This window comes from Asterias amurensis, chromosome 12 (genome assembly GCF_032118995.1).
Source record: "Asterias amurensis chromosome 12, ASM3211899v1".
NCBI lineage: Eukaryota > Metazoa > Echinodermata > Asteroidea > Forcipulatida > Asteriidae > Asterias > Asterias amurensis.
The window spans coordinates 445961-468887 of record NC_092659.1 but is presented as its reverse complement, the minus strand read 5'-3'; the positions used below and the strand labels follow the sequence as shown (position 1 = coordinate 468887).

The 22927-nt window shown below is 35.7% G+C and overlaps 2 protein-coding genes across 2 annotated transcripts in view; both read right to left on the bottom strand.

The window, feature by feature from the left end:
• Positions 1–132: 132 nt before the first annotated feature.
• LOC139945051 (diamine acetyltransferase 1-like) lies at positions 133–5303 on the bottom strand. Its single transcript, XM_071942307.1, has 4 exons — positions 5115–5303; positions 2668–2862; positions 2295–2335; positions 133–1605 (listed from the first exon to the last, which is right to left on the bottom strand). The coding sequence occupies exons 1-4, from the start codon at positions 5242–5244 to the stop codon at positions 1399–1401; spliced, it is 573 nt and encodes a 190-aa protein (XP_071798408.1). The 5' UTR covers positions 5245–5303; the 3' UTR covers positions 133–1398.
• A 2150-nt stretch (positions 5304–7453) lies between these two features.
• The window catches only part of LOC139945158 (ras GTPase-activating protein 3-like), a 57504-nt gene continuing 42030 nt past the window's right edge, over positions 7454–22927 (bottom strand). The window contains exons 10-24 of the mRNA XM_071942439.1: positions 22510–22658; positions 20306–20495; positions 19242–19365; positions 17640–17746; positions 17168–17248; positions 16741–16824; positions 16337–16410; positions 15944–16059; positions 15074–15156; positions 14104–14174; positions 13833–13922; positions 12940–12987; positions 12553–12656; positions 11770–11950; positions 7454–11281 (exon numbers count right to left, since the gene is read on the bottom strand). Coding sequence (XP_071798540.1) covers positions 11239–11281; positions 11770–11950; positions 12553–12656; positions 12940–12987; positions 13833–13922; positions 14104–14174; positions 15074–15156; positions 15944–16059; positions 16337–16410; positions 16741–16824; positions 17168–17248; positions 17640–17746; positions 19242–19365; positions 20306–20495; positions 22510–22658 — 1545 coding nt within the window. The 3' untranslated portion in view covers positions 7454–11238. The remainder of the gene's footprint in view (positions 11282–11769; positions 11951–12552; positions 12657–12939; positions 12988–13832; positions 13923–14103; positions 14175–15073; positions 15157–15943; positions 16060–16336; positions 16411–16740; positions 16825–17167; positions 17249–17639; positions 17747–19241; positions 19366–20305; positions 20496–22509; positions 22659–22927) is intronic.

Genomic DNA, 22927 nt, shown 5'->3' with positions numbered 1-22927 from the left:
TGTATAGTCTGTGGCTGGTATCCGGCTTATTTTTGCTTAGCAGGTTTCTTTTCACAATATTTTCTGCCTGAGCAGCTCTATGAAACTTGGCCCTTGAGATAGACTTGTGGAAAGTCGTTTAATGTCTTTTGCGGTGATAGCGTTCCGACTCTCTCCCCGCGGTATTCTCGCGAGACTGCTGGCCCCACGAGACTACTGCTCTCACGACTACGGTGCCAGGAGTAGAAGTCGGCAACCAGCAGTTCGGTTCGTGCGAGAGCAGTGATCTTGTGAGAGCACCGCCACAACTTGACTATCTCACCGCGTGGGGCCGTTAACAACTAGTCCACAAGTTTAACCTTGAGATAACTATATCATAAACTGATACGAGCTAATGTGAGGACATTTATACCATTTATCATTTCTGTACCTAGTCTTTATTTGTGAATAGTCAATACTTTGAGGTAGTTGAACACCAAGTACTTGTGTAGAATACAAAATCCATACAAGCAGGGTCATAGATTGGGAAACAAGTAAAAGCACTGCATGGCACATGGCAAACAAGCCAACTCGAAATATTTGGTTCCAAATAGAAGATATTCTGAGTAAGTTGAGGGTGTTTTTTTTCCCATTTCAAAGTTTCAAAGGCCTACTTTGAATGGATGGTTGGATGTAAGTATCATGAAATGTCCACTCTCATCCTCTTTTTACACGCTTGTTGGAAGTACACAAAGTCATTATCTGGAAACCAACTCACGGGCTCAGAAAACGAAGATCAAAAATGTCTTACACCGGGGTGCTGCAAAAGGACATCGATGTAGAAACAGACCAACTCATGCAAGACAGAATTATTTGGCAGGCCTGGAATTACACGCAGACCATGGAAGCAATGGCCTTCATTGCCCCTGGTCTTGGCCTTGGTGCCCTTTCAAAAGTTTCCCATAGACTTCAAGATTTTCCAATGGAAGGGCCCTTTGCAAAATGAAAATGGCCTTGCCCTCTCAAAGATAAAATTCCAGGCCTGACTTGGAAAAGCCGTACTCGAGCTGCCTGTGGACGACCAAGTGAGTGAGTGAGTTTATCTCTGTACTTTTATTCTTGAAATGTCATGTTTCGAGCTATGCTGATTATGCCACGGAAGGGCTGTGCCGCTGTTAATAACAAAATAAATGGTTTGGATAATTCACCCCGATACGTTTGAATCCTAGTAGAGACAATTCATGAATAAGTTGTCTCATATTTCTTCGGGTTGGTGTCCATTTGGAAATGCTGCGGCCAGAGCGATGAGGTAGGTACCAGCTGTCACCTCACTAAATGTGGATAGATTCACCATTCTTGTTTTGTGTTGTTTTCTCAGTCGACACTTGGGCAAATGAAAATATCAGGGATTGTATCATTCTTACTTTCACAACAACTTCTTTATAAAAGAAATTGAATGTTTGACCCTGGTCCGTTATCCATACTAGCGACGATGTTAGCAAAGTGCTCTCCTTCTAGCTTAAGTAGCTTCCAGTTTTCCTTTTCTGTGGCATCAATGGCATTGAAACGCTTGTAGAACTGTAAGGCTTTGTCATTGTAGCTTTGAGTTACCCACTGCATACGACGACAACTACTCTCAAGTGCTATCTGTGTTAAAAAAAAAAAGAATACACACCACACTGGTTAAATAGGTTGTTTCAACAGTACCAGTTCAATGAATCACACGATTTAGTTTTTATTCCACTATTTGTTTCTTTGATAAATCAAACACATTGTCTATTTTGTGGAGAAACAGTCTGAACATTGAAATTATCCCATTTAGAGCTGAGCTTATAAAATGTAGCACTTTATTCTGGTTATCTTCATCACAAGGCTGGACAGCCACTTCAAGTACACTGTATGTGAGGGCTACACTTTACTAATTTGGGCTTCCAACAGAAAACAAACTGCCACCAGGGGCATGTTGCCACCTACTGCCTGGGCTTTACAGTCCATAAGAATGTACATGTAGGCATGGGTAACATCCACTAGGAGCCTAGCTGGTAGACCAGGTTGCACTAACTTCCCAACTTTATGTTTACATAAGGGTCCCCTTTTATTCGCCACACACAAATATATGCACAAATTTACGCTCAAACTCTCCTCTAAATAATAGTAGTAATAATAATAATAATAATACAGCATTTGTAAGGCCCACTTTCCTGTAGACCATTCAAACGCACCTGGTGTTAGTTACAAAGTTAAAATGACGTCGGGAAAGCAAGCATGAACAAGTGTGTTTTCAAGTTAGTAAACAAAAACAAACGTAGTAACCAAAGACCTTAAAATGCTCTTACCTTTACCACTTTGGAGTAAAGTGCCTTTCCAACACCTTTTCCTGACAAATGAAAAAAGGGGAACGGGAGTAATTATAATACATAAATAATACACATCTCTTATATTGTAAAAAACCAAGGAAAGTAGTGGTAGCACATGAAACTAATACAAACAAAACTACAAAAAACAGTTGCTGCTGAAAAATGGAGATGTTGTGTTTTACCCCGAGGTTGCTACTTTCAAGAAGTAAATTCCAGAGCCATACAGTAAGTGCTGCCCCTGTCCCCGTTGCTGGCTAAACAAGACTGGGGAACAAGGAGAATGTTGCTGGTCAATCTCAGACCTGGTCCCGTATACCTTCTGTTTAATACTGGTAATTTATTTAAGCCTCACCTCGGTGTTCTTGACTGACATAAAGGTCCTCCAGATACATTATCTTTCCCTGCCATGTACTGTACGAATTAAAATACATGGCATATGCTATGACTTTTGATCTATGATCACCAACTTCTTGGGGCGTCTCTTCTGTTGCTTCTGCCACCAGACATTTGTAGAGGGGGTTTACTCCAAAACCATCATCTTTTAAATCTGTAAGAAATAAATCAAATCGTGAGTACTATTTATTCAATGTCCCTGTGGTATATTGTGTGTGGGGGGGGGGGTGAAGCTGCATATTGATTAATTACTGTACTGACCATTCTTTTTTAAATAAAGAGTACCTCACCCTCAGTTAATACTAACTCAGTCTAGCTAGCAAGTAAATACTCCTACAACCTACTGTAGTTAGATTAGATTATAAGGTTTGTTCCGATATTGTCTCCATAAATTTGTAGGTCATCGTCATGAACAAAATCCTATTTGAAACTCTTGCCCTTCACGTTATGCACCTACAGTTCCCTTTAGAAACTGGACCCGTGCCAAAACTAGGCTATAGGCCTATGTGTTATCTGTCTGTATCTGTATACGTCGCAGAAACAAACGGGTGAGAGAGAGGGTGTACAACGTAGATTTATTTGTATTCTCGCTCATCAAGCAAGGCGTGGGTAAAAGAAAATACACTCTTTTTCAAATTATATGAACAATATGTTTGATTCTAGAAAATCAGTGATGTAAGTGTGACTTACTCCTAACTATGGCGTTGGTTTCGCTATCATCTCCCGTAATCAATAGCGGAATGAACCTCATAGTTCTAGGAGTAAGTGTGACAATAGTTGACCGAGTATGACCGAGGGTCCAGCCATTCTGAACTAGCCCCTACACAATAAGTAAGTACAATAATTGTAATGCTCCAGGAAGGGTCACTCAGTCTTTGACCCTTTATTACTACTGCGTACTGGAGAATTACCATTGTAACTAAACTATAGCCCCCTATTAGGGCAAATCCAATTACTACGACCATCTGAACATATGCTGAACTATGGTATTACAAACCACGATTCTTGTGATAATAAGTTTCAAATAGTTATTAATTGTTTTGTTTATATTTTCTAGTTAATGGCTTATGCAGTACTTTAGGAAGTTTAGGCGGGTATCCTCTAGTTATTTAAATTACTAGTACGTTGCATGTAGCCTATCTAATAGTAGTATTGTTCGACTAGTGAGTACTACAACACAAGTACTAGTAGATAGAACTTTTAGAAGTACGTAGTACTGGTACTGCTCCTACCACCCCCCCCCCCCCATACACAGTACTTTAGACAGGGCTAGTAGTGTACTAGTAGTAGTACAGTCGTTTGACCAGTTCTGGATCACTTCTTGAATTCACATGGTTTTTTGTTGCAATCTCTTTGATATCTTAAACAAAAAAGTTTATCAGTTTACCTAAACATGTCATAAAACTCACCAAGTATTCACTGACAAAAAAAGATTAGTTCTTTTGAAGAGGCTTTGAGAAAAGTATCGTCACCTGTTTGACCAGTTCAGGATCAGTTGAATCTATTCTGAATCAGTAGAGCGCCCTTTATTGCAAACCCATACTCCCATTCATAAAACTGTCTCTCAAGGACACGACACATCAGAGGTGTGTTGGCATGGACTTGGACTTCCTTTCTTTAGTGAATGTCATGCAAGTGTCTTCAATAGCAGCTAACGTTAATAGCAGCGCAAAAACCCAGCGACAAAACCACAAAACAACAGCAAAGGCAAATGAAAAAGTGAAGCGAACCTAAAAAGCATTATTGACCCCTCCAAGCTTAATTTTCTCACAAAATAAAAAATCTACAAGAATTTGTTGAAGTAATGTTTCTCAAAATCAACTAAATAAACTTTCTACTGCAGTAGTATGATTTTACCAGACTTAGTAAGTTAGTGCGGCACCATTTGACGCAATGAGATGTTAAGTGATCCCGAACTGGTCAAGGGTAAGTTGCCCCCTCAAAGAAGATTTTGATAACTTTGTCTCCTCAAAGAAACAAGATGACTGCACAGTAATTACAGGAATGTTTTTTACACATTCTTATCATTTTACATAAATATTTTTTGCCCCGGCACTCCAATTCTAAAGGTAAGAAGTTTTAACAGTGATTTTCAACCAACATTTTTCAACAAAAAAATGACAAATTTTGCAGACAACCTTCAGAAAAACGGCCATAATTTATTTGCTGATGATGTTTGGCACCTTATTTTGGGTTTGTTGGTTTAATGGATGTTAATCTTCACATTTATCAAAAGAAATTGGTAATAATGAGAAATGATATAATTATTTGGTTATTGCAAAGTTGAAGTGATCCCGAACTGGTCAATGATCCCGAACTGGTCAAATGACTGTACAGTATTCTTAATCATTAATCATACTTTACTTTGAAAAATAATAGTAGTTTATTTATAAATAAAAAGTGTACCTTTCTCTGTAATTTTCACAACTTCTTCTGGATCTTCACCCTCGAAAACAGCAAGCCCTTTGATTAAATTCAATATATCTTGACAATCTTCAGCTGCCGCCTGTCGTACAATGTAATGAAAACCCATCATTTACGAACACATTTAGCAACACATGCACGGCGAGCATGCACACAACTCTAGCAGAAGCAGTTAAATATCCCCGTTTGTCTAAACTAGTCAGACTTCCCACGCTGGTGTCCTGTTCTATGCTGTGGTGTAGCAAGAACAAAGGAACTAGACTGGACCACAGCACTCGACTCTTGGTGGCGCTATAAACGATATTTTCCCCGTTTTTTTTTCGAACCAAGAATCGTACGCACACTCCATGGTAATAATTACCATAATCACAAAATTAGGACACAATGACCAGGATATTTTTATGCATGGGAGAGGGCAAGTGTCCCAGGATCTGTCTAGGAGATGAGTGTCCGTGATTGAATGACCTATCAGTAAAATTTGTAAAAAAAAAAAAAAAAAAAAAAAAAAAAAAAAAAACACAATCATGTAAAAAAACAACATAATAGCGGCATGTGATTCTTTTTACTTTTGTATTTACTTTGCCATTTATTTCAAAGACAATTTTATTTCATTTCATGGAATGAACAGTTTTACATACAGACAAACAGTGCATCGTGGCAATGGCATTTGTGTACCAATGAACCTCACTGAAACAATAACAAAAAACGAATAATAAAATTGTGAAAACAAAATAAAATAAAAGCAGACGGTCTCAGGCCGAACGAAAACAAATAATGTAAAAGTAATAAGTTAATTAAAAACCTGCACTTTTTAACGCAGTCTACAAATACTAAATGTCTGTCTTTTTCCCGCATTGACCATACACAACTGTCTATAGAATAATATACAAATATTTGAAATTTTATATAGAGTTTCTATACAGTTGGTTTCTATGTGATAGAACGTCTAAGCTCTATTTAGAAACAGGACATTCTATAGAAATGCGTGCGCTTCATAAAACTAGTTCTTTAGAGTTTGATAGAACTCCTTTATAAAGCATTCTTTAGAATTGTATAGAACATAATTTCCATAGATACGGAGCTCCAAAGATGTTAAAATAAGTTAAAATGTAATGATCCACAAAAAAACATTGTGTGGTTTTCCATTTAACTAAAAATTGTTTTTGACCCAACAAAATGGCGGACTGCCTCACGGAAAACCACACAGTTTTAAGGAATATTAGTGTAAGATATTATATTTTACTTTTTCCAAGCAATCATTTTCATTTTCACAACAAGCGCTTTTATAGCCCAAAGGCAAGTTGTCCCTTCAATGAACAACCAAACAAGCCGCAATGAAGCAAGTCTTCCAACAAACTTATGCATCGATGTGCTACAAAAACAAGACATGTCACAGCACTAGTTTATTTATTACTCATTATAATAAACTATTTTGGCAAAAATAAATGGCAAATTTACTTCCTGCCTAAACACTAAATTTCACCGGAAGTACAGCCTACCTCCTTACAACACTTTAAAAAAAAAAAAAAAAAAAAAAAAAAAAAAAACGATTGTCTGAAATGTTAAACACACTGGACACCTATGGTAATTGTCAAAGACCAATCGAAGAAAAAACACCCTTGTCAGATGAAGTTGTGTGCTTTCAGATGCTTGATGCCGGGACCTCAAATCTAATTCTGAGGTCTCGAAATCAAATTCAGATATTTCATTGGAAAATTGCTTCTTTCTTGAAAACTATTTTACTTCAGAGGGACCCGTTTCTCACAAAGTTTTATACTATCAACAGCTCCCCATTGCTCATTACCAAGTGAGTTTTAAGCTTACAATCATTTTGAGTAATTACCAATAGTGTCCAGTGCCTTTGATGCTAAAGAAAACAAACCAACTATGTTTAAAATTTCAAGATATTGGATATGTTTTCAGATCCCTAGAATTACTTCTTTCGAACAACAGATTGATGTGCGCATGATGCTAGAAATGGCAAGAGGGATGTTGGTTGAGCGGTTGTGATTAAAGGAACACGTTGCCTTGGATCGGACGAGTTGGTCTACGAAAAGCGTTTGAAACCGTTTGTTATGAAATGTATATGGTTAGAAAGATGTTTTAAAAGTAGAATACAATGATCCACACAAGTATCACTCAAAATTGCACCGGTTTCATTTTACGTCGCGAACTAACACGGTCGGCCATTTATGGGAGTCAAATTTTTGACTCCCATAAATGGCCGACAGTGTTTTTCGACGAGGTAAAACGAAAACCACGCAATTTCGAGGCATATTTGTGTAGGTCATTGTATTCTACTTTTACAACATCTTTCTAACCATACCGATTTTATAACAAACGGTTACAGAACGCTTTTCAAAGACCAACTCGACCGATCCAAGGCAACGTGTTCCTTTAAGGCAAAGTACACTGTGTTTTGAACCACTCTGTTGTTGTATACACGAACAAGAACCTGTTCTCATTTCAAAGAGTTGTTACGTTTTTTGAAATCCTCAACTCGGATTCAAAGTTTTGAGCATAAAAACTGATACCATTTTCCAAAAGCACATTATTGGAGTGAAATGATTCTCAAGATGCCTTCTTGAACCAAGTAAGATTTCGTTGCCATTATTTAAGAGTGATTATTAAAACGTATACCTTGCCTTTAAGAACAATAACTCGATTAAATTAAGAATACTAGGCAGTACATGTAGCTTTTAACAACTTCGGTAGCAACCTGGTCATGAGTTTAATGCAAAATATAAACTTGCACCAGAACACCCTTACATCATTTGATAACTGCACTCAACAAATCATTGATCAAGTTCGGAATATGAACATTTCTGATGTCATTCTGTGCTTCAAGTTATAACTGAAAAAAAAGAAGAAGCTTATGTTAAAAAAAGTAGGTCTCTTGTCTTAAAAACCTGAGCAAAATGACAAGAAATAAAATGACAGTATATTAACAACTGTACAAGTACCAAGCTACACCTGCACCTAGTTAAGGCAAGTATTGTTCCTAAATGTTCATGTTAAAAAATAATACTCCTGTACAGGAAATCATTAACCCACATAAGTAATTTGCTATTTCTGTGGGGAAAGTTTGAGGAGAGAATTGGGGGGGGGGGGGGGGGTTGCTACACACAAAGCTGTGAAGTGTGAAGCTTTGAAAAAACTTAAGGTGAATAAGAGATAATTCAAGTTTTGCAACATTACCCACTTTAGGCTTTAAATGGTTCAAATAAAAATCCGGCAAAACTATTTGCCATATTTCAGAGTGATATGTTAAACACAGTATAAACCACCCCGACAAAACAATTATAATTAAAAATAAATAAACAAATAAAAAAAATTCTTTGTTCACCCCCCCTCCCAACATAAATAAATTCATAACTGTAGACTGTAAATGTACATGTATTTCCTCAAAGTATGAATAACTTTAAATAAGGCGCTTTCTGTGTCTGATTCCCTACTTGCAATGATGACTAACACATTGATGGAATTATGAGCGCCAAACCATAACCTTGATGAACCACACTTTGGTAAAAGATTTACAGCATGATGGCCACACTATACTTTCTGCTATTTTTTCTGTTACAAAGTAAAGCAAGTTTGCAGTTTAAATCTATTTACAGTACCATTGGAGAGCAATGCCTTACATCCATCAATATCCAATGCTGTATTTCAACAAACTCATTACCAGTCATATTTCATGATTTTTAATTCTGATAGATTTAAGAAGATTGTAAGTGAAAATGTCTGGGGTGACAATTAATCTGTAATTCAGTGCAAAATACATGTATGGCAAAATGTGTGTAACTTAAAGGCACTATGCTTTGCCATCATTTCAACAAGTACATCAACATATACAAAAATTCAGTTTAAAATAAAGATCACAGAAACAGTTATGCACACACATTATTGTTTAAAAAAAAACAAAAAAAACAAAAACATTACAACAAATATTTAAATATATGGAACATTCTGTTTTGTAAAATATGAAAAAATATGCAAAGTACTTTTTACAAAATGTATTTATTTATTGGTGGGATGTAGTTGGATCTTTTGGTTTGAGATAATGTACATGTGCACCAATTGGATCTGGGTTGAGGTAGCAGCTAGTAACATAAAAACATCTCAACATACAACAAAACCAGGCTGTTATGTTGATCACAATGATGGACTTTAAAAATTATAGACACAGTGTTTAGTACAATCAGAAACAGATATACATTTGTAAATGTCTAATTAAAGGAATGGTCATCATTTGGTTTCTTTAACATAATGCTGATTTAAAGGCATAATCATCAATAAGAAAGAAAAAAGTCACAAGTGAAAGTTTCAGGTGACCATAGTGTCTACTTGCTGAGAAAACATCACAGTATTTTCATCATGAACATCAAGTTAATCGATGGTGACATGACAGCGAGTACAGACCACATCTATGGCTACAAACTGACACCACAGGAATTTAAATCTCTAAAATATCAACTCTTGGTGACCGTAAGAGATTCAAATTTATTTCTTTCTAATCAATGGGGACTCCTGAGACCAAATGATTTCGCAGGATGCTTCATGCTTACAACCATAATTACAACAAAGAGGATTTCCGATAGATTTCTTTTTATGGTCACTACCACAGTACAGTATGTAACGCAATAATTTCAGAGACAGTTCGCGGGAATGTAGAATGAAGTTTCACAAATATAAATATATGAAATTTAAGTTTTTATTTATTTCCATGATTGTCACACAGCATGCACTAATTACTGCTTACATGAGCTTAATAAATCTTGTTCAAGAAACTTCAACAAACAAATCACACACAAAACGGTGCACACCTTTAAAAAATAACAATAAAAACTAGAATAAAAACAAAAACAAAGTGTTGTTTTTGTTACTTGTTTTGGTCCGATTCAAATAGTAGAAAAATAAATATGGTATAATACCACAATCAGTATCTTCCTGGTGTACATAATTACAAGCTGGCTTGCCATCAAGGCCTGAAATGAATAATAAAACAAACATTTTTGTATGACAGAACCTCACAATCCAAAACTATCTTCAACCGTAATCTGATTTCAATGAACTTCTCTTATTCTCCATTCGATGCGAGCCATGTTTAAATGTTTTTTTCTGTGTGGCTTCTGCCTATTTCTCTTTTCATTCTTTCCATTTCACCTCTAAATTTGTTTTTCCCCTTGACACCCTCTAACCGCCACATCCTAACCCTATTTTTACCAAAGTTCTTTTGATTAAAGGGTAATAGATTCTAGGAAAAAATCCTTCATTTTAAGAAACAAGGAGAGAAACTGATGACTAGAGCAAGCTAGTCGAAACGTTGAGGCCAATACACCGATCCATTAAGCCAGGCCCAATTATCATTGACCAATCACAACCGTGAAATCTGATCACCATTTGAACCGTTTGGTGATCTTTGCACTAATGGTGATCGGGTTTCGCGGCTGTGATTGGTCAACTGGTAAGGAGGCAGGGTGTAACGGATCGGTCTATTCAAGAACTGACTCCGCGGTAGTGCAGTTAATTATGATCCTATAAGCTAAAGTAGTAGTCTCAGCCAATTTGCTATACCTTCCACCCGGGTAGTAGTTTAAAAAGCAGGACAGTTCTTTTCAGAACTGAGAAGTCTCCTATCATCCAATAAATCTACTCCGCGGTAGTAGAATAAAGAGAGACAGTTCTCTAATATAAGAACAAACTCTACCTGGCAAGTAGATACACACATTATAGTTTTACTGCAAACCAACTAAAAAGGACAGAAACATTCCATACACTACTCTCCAGCTGCAACGCTTCTCACCAATTAAGTGCTTAGGGTCATTCATTTTTGGAGTCATGACCAATCTACGAACCTACCTTTAAGTACTGAAAAATCAAGTTTGGAATGAGGTCAGTTCATCTATGTCTTATCAAATCTAGAGGTTGCAAGGTTTGATGAACTCAAATTCCCAAAAAATATTTTGGTGTTAAAGTTTGAGTCTGTTCATACTTGTATAAAAATTGTCATTCTCACACACAGTTGTTTCATAGTAAATTTGAACGGTGAAGTACTTTATTATCATCTTTGGCTTGTGTCTAATTTATTGTACCATTTGTTCCATTGTCAGTGAAACGAGTTGAAGTTATGATCTCCGATGGGACTTTGTCTGAAAAAAAAAAAAAAAGAAAATTTAAAGTACAAATTATAATAAAAAAAAAAAACCTGCGTCTCTGTTTGAAACGCCACTACCACATCAAGTAAATGCACTCATCAAGTTTAGCATATTCATTGTTTATTTATTTAATGTTTTAAAAGGCAGTGGACACTATTGGTAATTACTAAAAAAGAAAATTAGCATAAAAACTTACTTGGCTACAAGTGACTGAGAGCTGTTGATAGCATAAAACATTGTGAGAAACAGCTCCTCTAGAGTAATGTAGTTTTCGAGAAAGAAGTAATTTTTCACGAATTTGATTTCAAGACCTCAGATTTAGAATTTAAACTGAGAAGTCTCAATCTGATAAATCTTTTCCGTGGTAGTAGAATTTATAGCAAGACAGTTCTCTAAAGAAAAAACTCTACCTGGCAAGAAGATAAACACATGGTGTTACCGCAAACCAAATAATATTTATCGTGATTAACAGGCTGACTTACTTGCTTCCATACTCAGTGAGTCGTTTCCTCATCTGCTTATACTGTTTATGTTTCTGCTCAAGTGCTAAGATCTCAGACAGAAGAGAACTAACCGTAGAAAAACACGTCTTAGGATCTTCAATACTGATGGGAGATGTATTTGAAGGGATGCCTTGGTAGACAGCTTGTGTTGCACAGGCATCTTGAGTTTATCAAAGGAGAACATAAAATAAAATGTTGCAAACTGCTTACCAACTTAAAGGACATTATGGTATCATAATGCAGTAGTAAATGGCCCAACGTTTTGACCCTCGCAGAGTCTTTCTTGAGGGCTTAAAGAAATACTTTAGACAGACAGTTCTACAAGGGTTGAAATGTCTAGCTATTAATTACATAATGCAATATGAAAGGAGTACATGGAAAGATTATCAACAGCTACCTCTGTACTTGAGAGAACAATCAGGAATGCTACTTAAACTTGTTTATATTATGTTTATTTATTACTGAACCTGAATGTTGATATTCTTACACTTCTGAATGTTTTGCAATGGCAATCAAATCACTACGACCCAACCTCAAGGTTTAAATGACCTATTGTAGCAGTTCTTTGAAGTGAAATGTGTCTGACAATGTACGATCACCTCCAAAGCTGCTGGACTCCCCAAGAAAGTTGTTATTGCCATAAATTCTCAGGAATCCTTACTAAACACATAAATTTCCTGTTGATAACTCAGTATTGTAATGACTGACTTTGAAAAGCAGATTTGGGGTTTGGGGTTTATTGGATATTGATTGGCTCCTTACCTTGCAATGAGTGAAGTCTCTCTATTTGTGCCACTAATAATCGCTGGATTCTTTCAACCTCTCTGTCAGGGTCAATGTCTAGTGTAATGGTTATAGGTAGACCACTGCAAGGAATTAAGAACACATTTAAGTATAAATAAAAACAAGTAGGGAACATGACTGGTTATAGGTAGACCACTGCAATAAATTCAAAACTCATTTGTTTAAAGCTGCTTTTTTTTGTAATTTGCTTATTTGTATCTTGTACACGTATCTTTCTCTCATTGTTTATTTTATTGTTCTCTTTATGCACTTAGAGGCTTTTTGCATAAGGCACTTTACAAAAGTTTTATTATTATTGTCATGAATTATTAAGTAAGTTGTGAATTAATAGAAAACAAAACTTACCCGGTTACTTGTTTACATCCCTGGGCAGTCTCGATCGTAGATTTACAACTGTCATTAACAGAATGAACAGCAAAATAATTATACTTCACTTTCACGCTAGTGGGCATTTATAATAATAACAATGATAATAATAGTAATGTTTGCGGTCAGACCAATAATAATCTCTTAATGAGTGGGGGTGGTTCTGAATAATAACAATAACAAAAGATTTACAATAATAAAAACACAGTAAACAGTAAGTAAAAGCATCAGATTAAATTTAAGTAAAATGGGCTAACATAAGGCAAACAAGCATATTATTGTAAAAATAAACACTAACAATACCTAACAATACCTAACATTATCCACAAAGACAAAAACACAAAACGCTCAAATGGATAACAAGGGATGTCAAAAGGGGATACATACAGTGTAGTATAAAAACATTAGAGAGGTTTCCAGCACAAACACCCATAGCCTAAATCATTAGCATCTGGCTTTGCAGTCTAACAAAATATAGAATCTTGAAAAACTTACATAATAATATTAATTATTTTAATCATTATTATTCTTTATTCCGCGTTCACACGTGACAATCATACAATACAGCGCAAGACAATAATCAAAATATGGATAGAAAAGAAATTCAATGCAGAGTCGAGGTCAGGTGAAGTGTCGGCTTGTTCTCAACTTTTAGATATTTTAAGGATACTTTTTAAGATATTTATGATTAGGAACAAAAGAGTGGTGACTTAGTTTTACACAGCCGTTTAAAACCTTGCATGGTTGTGATTGTGCGAATAAGAGCGGTCTTGTATCCCACACCCACGACCCTGCAGGTTCTTAACGACCATTGACGACCACTTCCCTAACTCCTTTATTCCCTTATTACAAACAATAAAAAGTTGTCTTACCATATCCAGAGTCCGTTTTTGAAGGCAGCGGGGTGATAGAAATGGAGCCTGTTCTTGTTTGTTTTACAGATATTGAACAGAATGTCCAGCCTGAAATGAGGTCAACAGAATGAAATTACTGTAAACATGTTGTTTACATTTTTGAAACGTTGTTGGAATCAAGGAAAATCACTTCAATTTAAGAAAACATCATCAGAAAATAACGTCTGAGAAAACACGAGTGCATCACGAAACTTCAATAGCTTGGATCTACTATAAAAATAAGATTTACCACTCTTTTTCTTCCACGCAGTTATTGGCTTGGATATAGAGCGCCCTCTCTGGCTGCACAACCTGGAACATCTGCACAAAATAACACAAGACAAGCTCACTTGGTTTACTTGAAGTAGGCTTTTGAATTATGGAAAGGAAATCAAGAATCAGACATGCCTAGTATTGAATAACTTTTAAAGAGTTACAATACACCTGAATGCAAGATGCCAACCAAACCATGCCAGGATAGTATTTTCTTTCACCACAAATTAATATCCTCCATATGCATGCAGATTTATACACCCATTATACTGAATATAGTGTTAACCATAGCCCAAAGCATCAAACGTTATGATTCAAGTTTATTGTTTAGCCATTGACAAGGTAATTACGTCTAGCCACAAAGAAATTCATCATTTCGTCAAAACATGGCTGCAAATAGAAGAGGAGCTGTAGAGTAGACTACTTTTTGTGATGGAATCATTTTTAAATAGAAAGAGCCCCTTGAAAAAAAGAAATTGTTTTCACAATCTCTAACCTAACCTTAAATCTGCCACAGCTTTTGCTTTTGCTACAATAAAAATGCAATTTTGGAAAACCCCCAATTTTTGTTTCAAACTTTATGGTCTATAGCCAGCAAATTCGTTTTGATCATTTTTAGCTCATTACCAACATTGAACGATATTCAATCAAAACGGCATTAAGTTTGATCTTTTGACTGCACAAAAATTCCCCTCTGGAATTTACAGACCAATTTGTTTTGAATGTATGTTGATGTCATGTTTAAAATTTCTCCCCTAAAAGAGTTTCAACAAAATGACTTGTTTACACCCTTCCAATGTAAGACCCAGACTAGTAATTTGTCCCTACCTCCATAAGCATTCTATCTATTGGTAAAATGAGTGCATCACAAAGCTAAATTTGACCTCAAAGCCTCTTTTTTAACCAGTTAAAACCTGCAGAAGGAGGAGACAAACACAAAATCTTACAAATTTCATTTGGAATGAGTCCTCTTCCAGTCTCTCAACGGCAAGAATGTTGTTGATTGCTATCCTACATAGAGGCTTGCTGTCTGTGCACAACAACAAAAGAGAATCTTGAAGTCAAGTCATCATCAAAAACAAAATGTTTTTGTTGTTGCAAACTGTTTACCAACTAAAAGGACATATGGTATAAATGCAAAAAATAGTTAACGGCCAAATGTTTTGACCCTAGCAGAGTATTCCTTAAAGGATAAATGGCAAGAGACATGAACAATAATTTAAGTGTAATAGAAGGAGTCAAGTGGCATACATGAATAAAAAGAGAGAATCATGTATTTATGAGAAAGCTAGGGGCTGTTAACTATTTTTTGCAAGTCATATTTAAACAAAAGTGTACCATGCCCCATCCATGAAAACATGCTTTTATAACAAACCAAAAAAACAACAAAGTAGAGTCAAAATGAAACAAATTAAGATACTAACATACAAATAAATAAAAGCAAAACTGAATAATATTCACATAACAGCAAACATTGTTGCAATTCAGGTTTTAACCACAGTCGTAGGAAAAAGCTATCGACTATAAGGGCTGACCAACAAACACATGGTGTTGGGCTTCAATGAATTGTTAGAGCTATTTAATCACAATTTGTTCAACTTTTCCAATCAGGAAAACATTTGTGGCAATAAAGACACCAATAAAGGTTATATCTGATTATATGAGAAGGATCAATCCCGAAAAAGATCACCTTAAATGTTTGGTCTTTGGAAGTTCACATTGAGGGAAAGAAGGGGGCGGGGGCAATGTTGGGGACAAATATCTAACTTTACGGTTGTCTCCTGACTATGAATAGCATAACAGTTGTGACTTTGTACCTTTCCTTTTGCTGTACGTCAATTCATGATTTGTAAGCTGAAACCACCTCCTTTTGAAGTTCTTGAGACCGAATCCAAGAAACTTTTTCCTTCCCTGCGCTCGTTTGATCATTATCCTGAAAGGAAAACCAATGAAGCCTGGATTGTGTTAAAATACCCATCATTCAAGTCAAGGAAACCATTTCAGATTTGCCAATAATTATATCTTGTTATCATGGAATTTTGTACAACAGTCAGGAAAATATTTTGAATTAAATTCAACAAAATTATGAAAAAAAAAAAATTGTTTTCATCGGAACGTGAGGAGATTCTTTTCAGGGAACTTTCTGTCAAATCCAGTTGGCAGCTCTGCCACATACATGTTGATTATTGGTACCTCAATGACTAACTCACCCTTCTTTTAACGTTATTGGAACTTCAATGGCCTTGACTTGTGCTTGGGTTGATGATGAGATCACCTCCAAAAACTAACAAAAATAAACAAAATAGTTTTCTGTTTTTTATTTGTTTAATGTTTAATGTCAAAACTAAAGAACGCAATACAAACTTTCAAATTTTGAGAACCATTTTTATATTTAATTGTGAGGTATAATTTTTGATTTCATATTTCAATTCAAACTGCTAAAAAATAACCCTAATATAGAAATAAAATAGTGGTGAGTAAGTTTTAAAAAGCTGCTTAATATTTTCTTCCCCTGAAAACAATCAGGCTAAGGGTTCACATCTCAACATATTCAATTTGTACCCAGCCAAAGAGAGTTTATGGCACAATAATACGTTGTTTGATTGTTACATACCTTCTTGATTCCATCCATATTGGCTTCATTTAGAATGTTTGTGTACAATGGACTCATGTATTCCTCCTTCCAATTCACATTACTCTGTCAAGACAACACAAGCAAACTGTTATAAATGGATATATTTGGGCTGTCAGGTTGGCGTACTGGCATCTTTCCTCATCTTTCAACTCTAGGACCTCATTTCAAATCCAACTATCGAGCCAAGCCAAACTACCAGTTATCTTAAGCAGCATCTTGCAACAGAGTCCAGCATTAACCTTAAGATGAACAGAGGATGCTGAAACATGGAGTTGTCAATCACCGGTTTCTTTTCAGAACCAACACAACTGAAAAGAGATTTACACATGGTGCTACCGCAAAACTCTCCTAGTTATCTCGATTGGAATGTACATGTAGGTTTGTGTCAACTCCAAGCATTACTTACTAGTTTGTCCGGATTAACATGGTTACCCAGGGTCTGGATAGCCTTGGATACCATCTTGAGCGTTCTGGCAGTTTGCTCATCCTGTAAGCAAGAGGAAACAAGACATCAATGATTATATTATTTGGACAAAGTCCAGCCGTCAATTTCACAAAACTCTTCCTAACTTAAGACCAATCTTAGGACTTAGGACGAGTCCCAACCCTGCACTGTAGCATGCAGACCTTAAGATTAATCCTAAGTTAGGACGAGTTACTCGTCCAAACTCGAGATAAGACGAGTCCTTACTCTTTGTGAAATCGACCCAAGGCATGCGAGTGGTCAGTAAAAGACACATCAGACGTCTTTTGCTCGTGTTGAGTTTGCCCTATACAGCTAAGCTAAGGCTTTATCAACAAAAGAAACGCTACATTGTACATGTCTTTAATTTTGATTCATTCTCTGTGAACATTGACAAACTGTTTGTTTGACTTACACAATTATCAGTTCTGAGATGAAATAGAGTTGGAGAAAGGATGGCAGGAGCGAAGAATCTTAAGAAGACGAAACCACTGACTGCCGAATATTTCACGTCGCAGTCATCTGAAATGGTAGAAAACAAAAAATGGTCCTAAACAATTCCTTTCATAGGAATGTAGTTTTAAAGAGAGGATTCAAAAACATTACAATCTGAGAACTGTTCCTGGATGAAGCTTTTCTCAGAATGTGTAATCCAATTGCAGATTAGTCTTCCTTAATGAACATAACAATATCAGATTCTTGGCGACATCTCAAAAACGCAACCATCTTGCGAAATAAAATTTCCACAGGTTAGTATATAATATCAATATTTATATTGGATTAAAAAAATCCAGGGGTTCCAAAAAACAAAAGAATGCTTTGCCTGTAAGCAAAACTTAATCCAACACTAGATGTCATTAGTTCTGTAATATCAGTAGGAAATGATTTCATTGGTTTCATTTCCTGAAGGGCATTGTATAAACATTCTTGATTCACACCTCTATTTCAAGAGGCAAGTTTATGTTTTTTTTTTAATCACTACTCACTAATTACAACACACTTCACGGACATGCAAGTTTCTAATTGCAAAAAAAAGAAGAGGAAATGACTGATCACACTTAACTTTTGTTCATTATATTTCAGTTTTCTATGGCACTGTTGTCAAAAGAAAAAGAGGGAATCAGCTGATCAACTGAAAAGTTGCTTGCCTGTAAACTCTATTACAAAATCCTTCAGACCTAGCACTTTTCTAAGCTCTGTGAAAATTGTTCTCACAAAAACTCTCTTAGCCTACTTTGTCAGACTGTATACATACATGTACATAAGGTTGTAAATGTTTTTTATTTCTCTTCATATTGTCTTTTTAAATATTTTTTTTTAAAACAAGTCTCAATATTGTAAAAAATAAAACTCAATTCATACCCATTAAGGCTGTGAAGCTTTCATTTCTAAAATATCCCCCCCCCCCCCAAAAAAGCGATAACAAATATTTAAACAGGACATTCGTTTGTTAATTGTTTCCTTTTGTAGCGTCATGACACCTTTATAGAGGTGGATGTGTGCATTTTATAACGTAAGTATTATTATTATTACATAATCACAGCCAAAATAAAGTGTGACATGTATTTATTTTATTTATTTATTTATTTTAAATCTTTAGACATACACAATAGTTGCAAGTTGTACAGGGGCTGTCAAGGCTAAAACAAAAGTATAAAACTGTCATCAAAAGATGTGTAAAACCAGACCCCTGCCAACGATAAAAATATAATTATACAATATAAAAAGGTGATTGCACTGAAACATTTAAGAATCACACAATAGAAATCATTAAAACACAAGCAAAACCAGACTATTGAAAACAAAAAACTACACCCACAACAAAACACCGCAGCGATACGAGGAAGGGACAACAATGTTTCATGTAGCTCATGTTTCACCAATCAAAAGACAAGGATCTATCAGTGCAGTACGTGTACATCAATATCAATCATCTAGCATACATGTACATATTTCATTATAATACTCATTGTTATCTGTTTTCAACTGTATGCAACTGTATACATAATGTAGTTACCTGGAAATCTCTTTTGCGCAGCTTCCTTGATTGCGTAGAAGCATTCACACAGAGCACTAGGGCATCCTATAGCAGAGTCTATAATGGCTTGGTAGGCTTGCTCAACATACTGACGTAGATTGCCCTGAAAACAAAATCAGAACCAAATAATCACAAAGTACATGTATGGGCTATGGTTACATGGACGCGAATCATTGCTGACAAAAAAAGTCTGAAACTGGGATCCAGATCTTGGGAGTTGACTTGAAGTGATGGCATTTCCACTTTTTTTAAAATTTGTTTTATTATTAATATCAATATCCAAAAGCGGATAGCTGCCACTTACAGGTATCATTAAAACTATGTATAAATATTTACAAGTAAAAGTTGAAAATTACAGTTACTTTTGGTGACCCCTTGAGTTATAGACTGCAGGAGCTTCGGAGAACAACTACCTCAGTGCTAGTGAAGTAGATAAAAGAACAAGACTTGTTACCTGGAAATCTCTTTTGTGACTGTTTCTAGCCACCCTTTAAAATGTATTTGTTTTTCATTGCTTCTTGTCGCTGAGCGCCATGATATAGATTGAATCCTGTAATTATTATTTTAATTCACCAAGGACTGTAGCAAAGATCTGCTATCATGGCGGTGTTCTCAAACAAGCTGCTACTTTAAGCATCATGACACTTCCATCACACATTATTAATGTATTTATGAGGTTATTACTCTAGGCATGATATTTTGTCCTTGGAAATAAAGTAGGAATATTTTATCAAGTAAAAGGGCAGTTCTACATGTGAAGTAGGCTTTAATATACTGTTCAGGCTATTGAACCCAGTTTTTCTGACTTTTCAACAGGGAAAAATAAAACAGCAAATTGGAAATCAGACTAGAGTAGGAAGGATATCATCTGTAAGGGGTCAACATCAATCTAGGACAGGTAGCAGGATATTCATTCTCTGATGTCAATTTTTTGTTTGATTTCTGTTGGACTTTCCATTAGACATTGGTTGTGAACTTACAAAGTTAGTTTCTAAACATTCGTTATCTTTCAATTTGCATGGATCGATTGGTTGTCAACTTACAAGGTTGGTCTCCAGACTTTCGTTATCTTTAAGTTTGGATGGATCGATCTCGCAGGGCTTCTTCTCTTCGTAGATATTCTCCAGTAAATCTCGTAACGTGTCGTACAGATAATGGAGTCCGTCCATTCTCATGAACTCATCGATGCACTTGGAGGCGAGGGAATTACCTCGGAAGATTGTGTTGGGGTCACTGTAGATGTCATCCAAACAAAGGGAGACGGGGAAAGAGAAAAAGAGGTCAATATTATTTCTTGTCTCGATGGGTCTGTGATGTGGTTTATATAAATATCATCAGTTCAGAGTTTGCTTGAATGAGGAAGACCTGTTTGTGTTTGGTACTATACATAATATTTTTTTATTATTCCAATTATTTTTAAAGTGGGGTCTAATTAAATGAGATTTAACTATCATATTCAAACCAACCATAACTCTAGCTACAGCATTCATGAACAGAAGCCAACCCTCAGATATCTGAGAACTGATTCAAGAATGATTAGTTACTCAGAGTTATATCAAAGGGCATAGAGTTTGATCCAAACCATTTTACTTTGAAGTGAATCCTTTCTCAAAATAGTTGACAGACTCTCAACCGTTGCAGTGCTTCTCACCAGAAAAGGAATTTACTTTGGGCATATTTACTAACCTCTGAGGCTATCTTTAAAGGGATGGTATACATTTGGTAATCTCTCTTCAAATAATTGGTAATAAAAACTGTTGGTTAAAAGCCTACAGCAGCTTTGGATAGTATAAAGCGTTTTGAGAAACATTTCACTTCAAACGAAATGTGGTTATGGAAAAAGATATGTTTTTAAACCCCATATTTTGAATTTGAGAAGCGTTACTGCCAGTAATGTTTCTCAAATTGTATTTCCACATTAATATAGAGATTATTCTTCATGTCCAGATTTTCTCAAAAACACTACCACCCTTTGAAATGAAATTTTCACATGTTGGTTTTATTGTATACATCTACATTTATATGGGGTTGAAACAATCAAACAGTTCCTAAAGGTATACTTTGCCTTAAAAAAAAGAAAACACCATAAAGACAAATACTGCATTTATTTTGAGAGGTACATGTTTAGTTTTGAGGTTACATCACACTACAATGCAGAGACAGAAGTTGTTCCACTCTCTTCTTTTTTGACTTGATAAAAAATGCAAAGGCCATGGATTTTAGTGCCACTAGGTTTAGCGTAGGTTTGAGAGGCTGGTAATTTGAATGTCATTTACAGTCATTTACAGTCAATTTATCACATCCTCCGCAACCTCTGCATCTATCGGAGATGGACAGTAATATGAGACCTTCTCACTACCCTGAAAGGCTAGTTCCCAGAGGACTACATAGAGAAAGTAAAAAGCAGGTCAATGTACCATCGGGAACCCGCCTACTTAACACTTCCTTTATTTATGACGGTACACACTCATATGTTTTGACACCTTAAAATGGATAGCAACACTTTGGCTTTTCATTGTGAAATTTCATTAGGGCTTATCCACCCACGCATATGCAAAATTAATGGGAAATGTGTTTTCTGGCCGCACTTACAGAACTGAAATAAGTGTTTTCTTCTTTTGATGCCTTAAGGTTGTCTCAAGGTTCAATCTGAATTTTCTCAGATGACACTTTGGCAAATATGAGAGCACTTCAACATGTCCAAATAAACAGTCATGCTTTTCACTGATAAATTTTCAATGAAAGGACTGGAGATTCGGGACAACATTTATTCACAAAACTGGCTGCTTTTAAAGGGACGGTTTACGTTTGGTAACCACTCTTAAAATTAATGGCAATAAAGGGTTTTTAGGAACTTTAAAAGCGGACTTGTAATCTGTTTCTAAATTAAGTTTGACACAGACACCAAATGAACAACAGATAAATATTGAGGAACTCTTTGCAGAGCTTGTACTTTGATTAATTAAAAAAATAACATTGAGGTAACTGCTACATCAGTGGTTTTCAAACTGTTGTTCATAAACAATCGGGTACCCACGATTGTGGCTACTGTGCACATAAACTTACATGTCTTTAGAAATATATTTTGGTTGTGATTCCATTCATTTTCCTTTTATATTAGGCCTACGTACATGTATTGTTTGTTTTTAGTAACTCTTTTCCCTTTTTACTGGCTTTCTGCCAAGTCTTGTCATCTTTTGTATTTATTTATCTTAGATATATTGTTTTGATTTTGATTGATTCTTACCTTGTGTCTGAAACCTCATGTTGCACTAGTGTCTTGATGAGTGGAATGACCATGTTGTGATGATGGAATAACCGGATGAGTGGTTTAGCTGCTTCTACTTTATCTTTGACTAGATCACCAAGGATCTGAATGGCACTGGCTGAGGTAGGCTGTAGGAAAAACAAAAACATTTCTCCATTATCAACAATACAATTTTTTTAAGGCACTAGGCACTATTGGTAATTTATTACTCAATATAGTTGTGAGCATAAAAACTTACTTGGTAATTAGCAATGAAAAGCTGTTGATAGTATAAACCATTGTGAAAAACTGCTCCTTCTGAAGTAATATGGTTTTTGAGAAAGAGGTTTAAGTTGTGAGCATAAAAACTTACTTGCTAATGAGCAATGAAAAGCTGTTGATAGTATAAACCATTGTG